General features: G+C 43.3%; 2 protein-coding genes across 2 annotated transcripts; one reads left to right on the top strand and one right to left on the bottom strand.

Moving 5' to 3' along the window:
- Positions 1-154: 154 nt before the first annotated feature.
- LOC310807759 (U1 small nuclear ribonucleoprotein C-like) lies at positions 155-3,007 on the bottom strand. The gene is made up of 6 exons (XM_083674353.1): positions 2,941-3,007; positions 2,566-2,608; positions 2,317-2,425; positions 2,042-2,131; positions 1,771-1,878; positions 155-1,512 (listed from the first exon to the last, which is right to left on the bottom strand). Exons 1-6 carry the CDS (start codon positions 2,946-2,948, stop codon positions 1,400-1,402), a joined length of 471 nt encoding a protein of 156 aa, XP_083530479.1. The 5' UTR covers positions 2,949-3,007; the 3' UTR covers positions 155-1,399.
- Positions 3,008-3,171: 164 nt separating this feature from the next.
- Positions 3,172-8,319, top strand: LOC310808551 (protein ILRUN-like). Its single transcript, XM_083675516.1, has 5 exons — positions 3,172-3,400; positions 4,845-4,999; positions 5,239-5,436; positions 6,640-6,965; positions 7,163-8,319. Exons 1-5 carry the CDS (start codon positions 3,243-3,245, stop codon positions 7,196-7,198), a joined length of 873 nt encoding a protein of 290 aa, XP_083531642.1. The 5' UTR covers positions 3,172-3,242; the 3' UTR covers positions 7,199-8,319.
- The last annotated feature ends 1,245 nt before the right edge of the window (positions 8,320-9,564 follow it).

Here is a 9,564-nt window from a genome sequence, read left to right as displayed (position 1 = left end):
GCGAGCAGAAAAACATGCACCAAACAAGGCACGCAAACATTATATTCCAGCGCCATCTGCTGGGTTCAGAAGGGAACTGCTCGGGGTAAAAACGACAAGTTGACAATGATGGTTAAAGACATGAAAGTACCACACAAAATCAAATTAAATCACATTTTTTGTTTAATAGCAATAGACCATTACAAATTAAACTCACAGTCACAACAAAAGCACAAACTTCATAAAAAGGGTAAAAAAAGCAAACCACAACTGTTGATACAATGTAATTTACTGCAGATTAAAAAGGCCGTAGGTGAATGAAAAAACACATTCAACAGCCTTTTTATACATTCATATGTTATGTCTGTAGCATGTGCTTAGACAAATGAATGACAGTATTGCGCAGGGAAGTTGGACTAGACAGAGATCATTATAAAATCTGTAGCCTAAGCAAAATGAAGAAAAAAATAATTGGTGTACACCAGTCAAACATCAACGGCAGGATGACAAGAAAAAGTTATTCATATGATGTGGAGATGTTGCTGTAGAGGGATTTGCCAACGGGTAAACCGGAGGATCCAACCTAGCCGGATAGCATCCAACTCCATGCAGTCCTATGGACAGATTGAGTCAGAGACTTTGCCATGTATCAACATAAAAAAATGACCCCATCAAGACACAGCTTGTGATGAAATCCTTCCTTCACTGACTGATGGTTCGTGGTGTGGTTGCCCCTTTTGACTGGCATCAAGCTGGCCAAGTGTGCCTTGCAAAAATAAATAAAACGCACCTTTCAACAACTCAAGGGGCATGCTACGAAGTGAGCTAAGGGAGACAGTGAGCTAAGTAAAGCTCCAACTCAAGTTAGTTAGCTTGCTAAGTCCTTTTACTTGTTATTCAATTATTTTGCAAGTGAAACTTGGCAAGCTTAATGCCCATCAAAAGGGACAACCACCCGATGAACCATAAGAGTCAGTGAAAGTGGGATTTCATCACAACCTGTGTCTTGACGGGGGTCGCTTTTATGTCGATACGTGGCAAAGTCTCACTCAAGGTGAGGACGCTATATGGCTAGATCCGGCCCTGATTGCATTTTCCATACGGAGGGTGGGGTCGGATCCTCTGGCTATGGAGGCCTCCAGAGAATCTCTCAAAATGAAATGGAGGTTAGAGAAGATCCCGTGGAACAAACCCCACACGTTGCAGTCCTCTTCCTTTTCCTGTTCTATCCTCCCAATGGATTTAAAAGGGTTGGATTGGTGTAAGCATGAACTAGAGTGAGCTTCCACCATATTTCTTCCACCAGTCTTTCCGTAAGAAGGGGTTAGTGAGTTGGGACAAACTTCGGGTCGGGCAGAGAACTGGACCACAGAGATAGTGTGTGTGGTTGACGGGGGGGGGGGGGGGGGTTGGGGTGATATTATCGGTCCGGCCGTATCATGCCAGGTCTGATTTGCATCATCATGGGTCGAGGAGGTCTCATCATATGAGGCCCAGGCATCATCATATGGCCGCCCATCGGAGGTCGCATACCTAAGGTTGTAGGGGAGAGGGCGGACATTACATTTCAGTGCCATTTCTCTGGATGGGCATCAGGGTAGGTGCCCACAAGAAAAATAAATAATGGATCACCACAATACTTTTTTATCACATACCATCCCATGTTTTTTTCCTTTACAATGTTGGTAAACCTAAAAGCACTAGTTTGAGTGAACGTCTTAAGACTCGTTTGATGTGCAGAAATGCATTTCACTCTCGAGTGAAGCTGTGAAGGGTGTGTGATGATCCTACCTGGTGGCCCGCCCATCATGCCATGTGGTGGTGGGCCCATCATCGGCATCATTGGAGGATGACCACCCATAGGGGGAGTTGGCAGCATCCCTGAACGCGGAGGGCCATCTGTTGGTGACACATCATTCAATAGACAGCATGAACTAACAGGAAAAGCACAGACCTTCACATGCGAGGGCAAAATGCGTTATGAGTTGTGTGTGTAAACAGCAAAGAGAGAGGACACAAGGAATCGAGGAAAGACTTTTGAGATTCGACCTAGCGCACTTACTCATGTTTGGTGGAGGTATCATGGAACCCCCGGGGGGTGGGGCTCCAGGGAACGGTGTTGGCGGCATCTTGCCTTGCTGGAAGGCTGCGGCTGAGAGAAACAAAATGGCGGAAAGAAAGTCAATACTCCAGAGTCATTGGTAAGGAAATGCCATTATTGCACTGCAATGCAATGTACAGCTATAGAGTGTTATTGGAACACACGAAGTATGAGGAGTAGGAAGCTGAAATCCCACACAAGACAGATATCATCCCCACTCTTTCTCCGCTGCTTACTTGTTTTATCAATGAGGCTCTGTGCTTGTTCTTCCATCCATTTCTGATAGTAGTCTTTTACATTTTCCTTGTGTTTGCGCCCGCTGCAATGAGTCTTCCTCACAGACGGCTGTAAACAAGAAAAGGACATCAGGCACACAATGTTGACCCACATTGCTCATATAGGGCTAAGAAGGCCATATGAGAGACAGGAGCTACATGTGTTATTCATTACGCAGAGAACTTTATCATGTGTTTGTACAGACTTACCGAGTCATGGGTTAGGTAGGTGTCACAGTAGTCACAATAAAACCTGATCAATCAAGAAAGATAAGTGTTTTAGACCAACTATCACCATAAAATATTAAATATAGGTATTTTTGAGTGCATACACCAGCTTACCAACTAGAACTCAAACGTACTAATAACGTACACTCAGTAGGTTAAACATCTTAACCAGCCGGGGTGGCTGAGTGGCTCATACAAGCCAGACCCCTGCTGCAGCACAGCCAAGAAACACCAACTTTAACTGGTAAGAAAGATGGCTATTTTCTCTGAAATCTGCATTTCGTATGCTCCATTGGGTCTTACACACAGTTTAACCAGAACAACTCATCAAGTGAGAGAAACAAAAGGAATACTTACTTCGGCATTTTTAACAGCCAGAAACAACATCACACAGCAGACAGGAAGGGGACTACTTTTACAAACGGATGACCGAGGAAACAAGAGAGCTGCTCCTCGTGGTCCTGATAGCTGCAGCGCCACCTCTCCCCCCACTGGCGGAACAACGCCTGCGCACCCCTCGTGACCAACCGGTCAGGTTGACGTAGTGGTGCGACTGTCATTGTCATGCGCATTCGTGTTGTTGTTGAGTTTGTTATGACAGGTTGAGGCCTCGGACTAAATTAGGAAAGGATCCCTGTGTCTGTCCAGGGAAATCCGCGATGGAGGGCATGGAGTTGGACCTGGACCCGGAGCTTATGCAGAAATTTAGCTGCATGGGTACTACAGATAAAGACATCCTCATATCTGAGTTTCAGAGACTGCTTGGCTTTCAGCTGAACCCCGCTGGCTGCGCCTTCTTCCTGGACATGACCAATTGGTGAGCTCGGGGACTTGTGGCCTCTGATTTGCTCGCTAGCTATGCTAGTCCAACACGAATAATCAGCTCGGACAGTTGGTAACATTAGTCTCATTTGTAGTTGCCAAGCCAAAACTATATGTTATTGTGTGTCTTGTTGTCAGTGTGGGAATGTTAGAATGCCATTGACAGAAACATGTACATCATTGCCTTGACACTTGACTTGGATTGTTTGCTATATTGCTAATTCACACTGGCTACAGAGCGCCAGGACAGTACTTTCTTGAGTTGACACAGAAACGATACCTTTTATGCTAATCAGGACATTTGAATTGAACATAATTGAATCGATACATCAATGTGGGGCCGTGGCTAACGTCACTTTGTCGTTCTCTCTTTTATGAAATGGAAAATGAAAGCGAAATCTCGATTTGTTTGTTAGGCAGTGGGTGAGGGTCTGTCTTGATAATACCTGTAATATAAAACCCGTAGGCTTCCACCGAAGTGGTTTTAACCTGATAGTGTATGCAATGTTCTCATCCATTGTTCTCACAAGACGATTAGACATTGCGTCTCAACCAGATTTCTAAACCCCCTTTTACTATGAAAGCACGCGTTGCAGTCAGCTGGTTACATAACAAGTTGGTGCAGTTCAGCATAAGCGCAACAATGTTGCAGGTGAAACGTTTGACTCGCTGTTTTGTCAATTTAAACATTTTACGGGCACATTTCTTTGATTTATTGCAAACGTAGGCAACATTTCCGTCGTCGGCGCTACAGTTATCTAGCGCGATTAGGAATGTTATCTTTGCCCATGATACGAAATGCACCAACTTTTTTTCTACGTCGTGCCCAGTGGTTTTGTGAAGGCCATGGTTTGTAATCACGTGATTCTGTGTAATTGCTAGACAATTCCAGAATATGCTTTCTAAATTTAGACCTGCTGCTCTCGTGTATGGCAGGCATGTTACAGGACGAGAAGCCTTAGCTGTACTGTACATGAGCGTTGAGAGCCTAATGTTGCCGTCAGGAAAATGCATACCGGTACATAATAAATCGTTTTATTTAAATTTTTAAATCTTATTAAAAAACATATATTCATCTCGTCAATTAGCAGGGATTCTAAAATTGTTTAAAATGACTGGTCACACACACCAGAGAAGCCCCAAATGGGAATTATTTGTGTTTTATCAGTGTTTAAATGCTAAGTGAGTCTTTAGTGGTTGTGCTTGAATGGGAGGGGCTCCTAGTCCTTATCAGAGTTAGTCAGGGAAGTATCGTAGGGGCAGCTCAGGTCGATTACCTCAGTATGTTGATATATTTAATTCCTGTAAAACAGCATGCCTATTACTGAAGCATAAGGGGTGTCTGTTTTATTGTCCGTTCTGTTTAACCTCCGACCTGTAAATGAAGATTGAATCTGTTTCTGACAATTTCTCTCTCCCATTTCTTGCTGCTCTTCTAGGAACTTACAAGCAGCCATCGGAGCCTACTATGATTTTGAGAGCCCTAACATCAATGCGCCATGCATGTCCTTTGTGGATGATGTGACGATCGGGGAGGGGGAGTCTGTGCCCCCTGACACACCATTCACGAAGACCTGGAGGATACAGAACACAGGTTTGGTTGGAAAGACCCTTTAGGACAGTGGTCTCAACATTGTGTGTGTGTGTGTGTGTGTGTGTGTGTGTGTGTGAGAGAGAGAGAGAGAGAGTGTGAGTGAGGCTGTAATGCTCTCAGGTTTTTGAACTTCCATCAAGCAGCGTTCCAGTCATCCTCCTGATTGGCTAAATCAGTTTGAGACACCCTCCCTCCGTCTTGACCTCCACTGAGTTTTAAGTGTTTCCTTTGTCTTTCAGGGCCTGAGTCTTGGCCTCCCGGGGTTTGCCTGAAATATGTTGGAGGAGACCAGTTTGGTCATGTGAACATGGTGATGGTGCGCTCCTTAGACCCCCAGGAGATGACTGATGTGAGCGTGCAGATGCGGAGCCCCGTGGCACCGGGCATGTACCAGGGCCAGTGGAGGATGTGCACCGCCACCGGACTCTTCTATGGGGGTGAGAAACTCCACCAGTCTCCCTCTCAGTGTTGCAGTGTTGAAAATAGGACAGAGGTGAACCATGACAGACATTGTTCATGTTTGTTTGTTTGTACCGAACCACGGCCCAGAGAGTATCCACTTCCTCACTTCCATTTCCATTTGAGAAAGGATGAAATGATTCGATTTTTCAGTCCAAATTAAATGAGACACGTTGAAAATGTTCAGGCAAAGTGAACACATCTGCATGCTAATTTTGGTAAAATGCCAGACAATGCATGTCCATTAGTATTGGTCATGCACCAGAACCAATATGGTGGACAGGCCTTTGATTTTTTTGATTTTCTTTATGGGAGGCCCGGGCTGTAACTCATGACATGACCAACATGTGGTGAGATGGTGGTTTTTACCTTGCTTAAGCACAAAATATATGGAGACAGGTATATGGACCAAACTACAAATATGAGATTAAAGGTCCAGTATGTAACAGGAGTGGACTCTGGAATGGCTTTTCACCCTTCTGTCTCTGGTAGCTGCCTCTTCGAATCATGAGCAAGTCAATTTCGGGGTTATATTATTACTATTAGGGAGGATGTTGTTGTTTGGAACTTCAAACTGAATTTGCTCCTTTTTTTGCTCCCAATCCAACGCACACACCCCCTGAATATCAATCACTCAGCGTAATAATGCATGGCAATAGTCGACGACGTTACACCGGACACTTTAACGTTTTTCAACCGTAGGCGCCGGAATCAGTTTTGAAGTGGGGGAGCGAGCAGAGGGAGGCTGGGTAATGTGGTTTCTATTATGGTTTCTTTGTGTTAGTTATAATGTTTCTCCGTTTAATAAACACCTGTTTTACACATTTTACCAATATCCTACTGGCGTTGCTTCAGCTAAACCTAATTTGGCAAAATTACATTTTCTATCCCTGAAAATGTGATCTTCTGTAAGCGGATTTCATGCAATTCTACACAGCTTTCAACAAGCAGCAGCTCACTTGCTACCGAGCCACAACAAACAAAACCGAACCTCATCCTTTTTGCAATTAGTTTTCAGATCAGGTGACATAGCCTACAGCCTTTTAGGGAACAAATCTTAGCACCGGGGTCTGGAGGTGCATTCTGATCTGGGGTCAGGCTAGCCCTGGGCTAGTGTAGTTGTAGTTGTGTTCTATAAGAGCTGTCCCCGGTGTTGAGATTGTTGTGTTGCCTCTCCACAGATGTGATCTGGGTGATCCTCAGCGTGGAGGTGGGAGGCCTCCTGGGCGTGACGCAGCAGCTCTCCTCCTTCCAGGCAGAGTTCAACACCCAGCCTCACCGTCACCTGGAGGGAGACTACAACCCCTTCGCCTCGCCGCAGAAGAGCAAGCACGTCGGCGGCCACGATGGCAGTCACCACGACGACAGCAGCCTGAGGGACCCCGGGGACTCGTGGGAGGGCGACCCAGACCAAATGCAGCCAGAGCAGAATGGACTGTCACACAACTCTGTGAATATAGCAGCAAATGGTCTCCAAAGCAACCTATCAGTAGTCACTTACAGCCAGGTAAGGCCGATTATTGTTATTATACAAAGGACTAAGAGCAACAACAAATTATCCTTATTTATATCTTTATCACTGCTTAATGAACCAGAAGACATGATGCACTGTACCAGGTAAACAACTTTCTCTCTCTTTCTCTTTCTCTGTATACATTTGCTAAATGTTTCTTAATATCTCTCCCCCCACCCCCACCCCCACAGGGTATTCACGGACCATATCCTTTTGGGCAGTCTTAAAACATGGTAATGGTCACAACCAGCAGCACTGTGTCCCTACAGTCACACCAACTAGTGAGGGAGGAGGCTTTACCAGTGGCTGGTGGAGTATCCTGAGATTCATACAAACACTTATGCAAACTAAGTCCCCCCCTCCACTCTACCGCATCAGAAAAAGAAATCAGAAGACAATGCTGCTCTGTGCCCAGCATACGACTCAAACAACATCCCACATCCAGTGTATGCATGTGTGAATGCTAAGTTAAAAATGAGTGCTATAAATCTTTTTAAAGAGATGAAATACCGTTTTTTTTCTTGTTTTTTTTCTTTTGGTCTTTCTTTTTCGTTTTTTAGTTGTTGTGTCAGAATGCAGTTGTGACTACAGACTACAGTGATGAAAGGTGTGTGTGTGTGTGTGTGTGTGTGTGTGTGTGTGTGTGTGTGTGTGTGTGTGTGTGTGTGTGTGTGTGTGTGTGTGTGTGTGTGTGTGTGTGTGTGTGTGTGTGTGTGTGTGTGTGTGTGTGTGTGTGTGTGTGTGTGTGTGTGTGTGTGTGTGTTGTGCAACCTGAAAGAGACATACTAGGGAGGAAAAGCCATTTATTTTGCCTACTGATCCTCTAGTCCCTGAGCTGTCTTTTAAACATCTGATCCTTTGTTCTCTTTTATCATAATTTCATGGTGTATACTTTTTAGGGAGAGGAGATATACGCATGTGAGATATAGTATTTTTTTCATCCACTAGAGGGAGTCATTTAATACAAATAAGAGGTATTTCGATTCAGACTATAAACAGAGCCTAGTCCTGGACTAAATCATATTTCTTGTAGTTTCTCGATTTTATCATTCTGAGTTGAATGTATTTGATGAATGTAGAGTAATGTTGTTTTAGTTGAAGAAATTTTGTTAAATCTACCCAAAGATTTTATGCATTTGCCTTGAAACTGACACAGTGATTATGTTTTCAGCTTATTATGTCATCTGGTAATGATAGTGTATTAACTTTAAAGGAATAATTCTGAAATTAAAATGATCTTCTCGCCCGGACCATCAAAGGTATACAAATGTCTAACTCATTTGCATAAACAACAAAGTGTAGTTCGTACAGGCTACCCATTCATTAAATCCCTCAATTCTCTTGTGAATGTGTTAAGTTACTTGCACTAACTGGCTGATCTCTATGCACTGAGTAGTTTGGCCTGAAGGCCAAACATGACAAGTTTTACTATCACTTATAATGATAGCTAGTTATTGTGATGCTCATGCCTCCAGGGCTACCTTATTGTCTTGGTTTTGTTGCCTCGAGATCTGCAACCAACCGACTTTGCCTACGCAATGAGGGGTCCCTTTGAAATATCCATTAAATTTTAGCATCAAACAACGGCAGACTTAAGTCAGCCCCACCCAGGAATTACTGCACTTAATAACACAGAATCACCCAAAACCACACCTTCTGACATGCTTTACTATGTTCATGTCTATTAGGCTTATGTCTCGGATCAGATCCATTTTTAGTCCCGCATTAATTATGGTAATGACAGAAAATGATTCTCCTTGTCCTAAAAGGTATACACTGTCCTCTTCTCAGTTTCTTATCTTTTCAGTTTACAGTCTGATGTCCTGTATCGAGTGATGTGTGCTTCTTTCTTGGTATGGTAGTTTGATTTCTTTGAGTGCTGAATGGATGAGTTCTACACCAGACTTCTACAACTGCGCATTTATGTGCAATAAAGAGTTAGAGCAAAGAAATGAAAGCCTTTTTTCCTGTATGTTTGAATGAAAGTTTGTATGATTAAATTATCACTGAAAACAAAATGATGGTTGTTTTGTTGTGATCTTTGTCTTGTAATTTTTTTTACATAGTAGACTTGGTAAAGTAGTTCCACTGATAATTCAAACACCTAAAGATCTGTTATAAAGATCTCTGTTGTAAAGATCTTTCGTCCACATTGAAGAATAAGCAAAACACTTGCTGTGATTCCCACACAGAGGAATGCGTCAGTCCAAAATAGTGACATGAATCAAAACAGCCCATACCATGTATTTAATCTATAGTACAGAAACTGAGATTAACGTGTATTTCTACATTCTTACCAAGAAAGAAGAGTGATAGATTTAGCCAGGATTGTTTTTTCGTCAACCGGTCAGCTTCCTTTGATCATGTTCTAAAGACGCATGACGACCAAAGGGATCTTTTCAATGTGTACCAGTTGTGGAAATGGACGTCTGTAGCATTTACTGAACAGCTTAAGAATGAATGCTTGGGCTTGGCATTCATCAACTCTGCAGCATTTACTAATGTCAATAAGGTCTTAAAAGGTCTCAACTCAGGTTGTGACGATTAATGTCAGTGTTTTTTGTTCAAGTTCCAACTCCACCATAACTGATTA

This window comes from Argentina silus (assembly GCF_951799395.1).
Source record: "Argentina silus genome assembly, chromosome: 8".
Lineage (NCBI taxonomy): Eukaryota > Metazoa > Chordata > Actinopteri > Argentiniformes > Argentinidae > Argentina > Argentina silus.
Note: the sequence above shows the minus strand (reverse complement) of the source record. Positions and strands in the feature narration are given on the sequence as shown.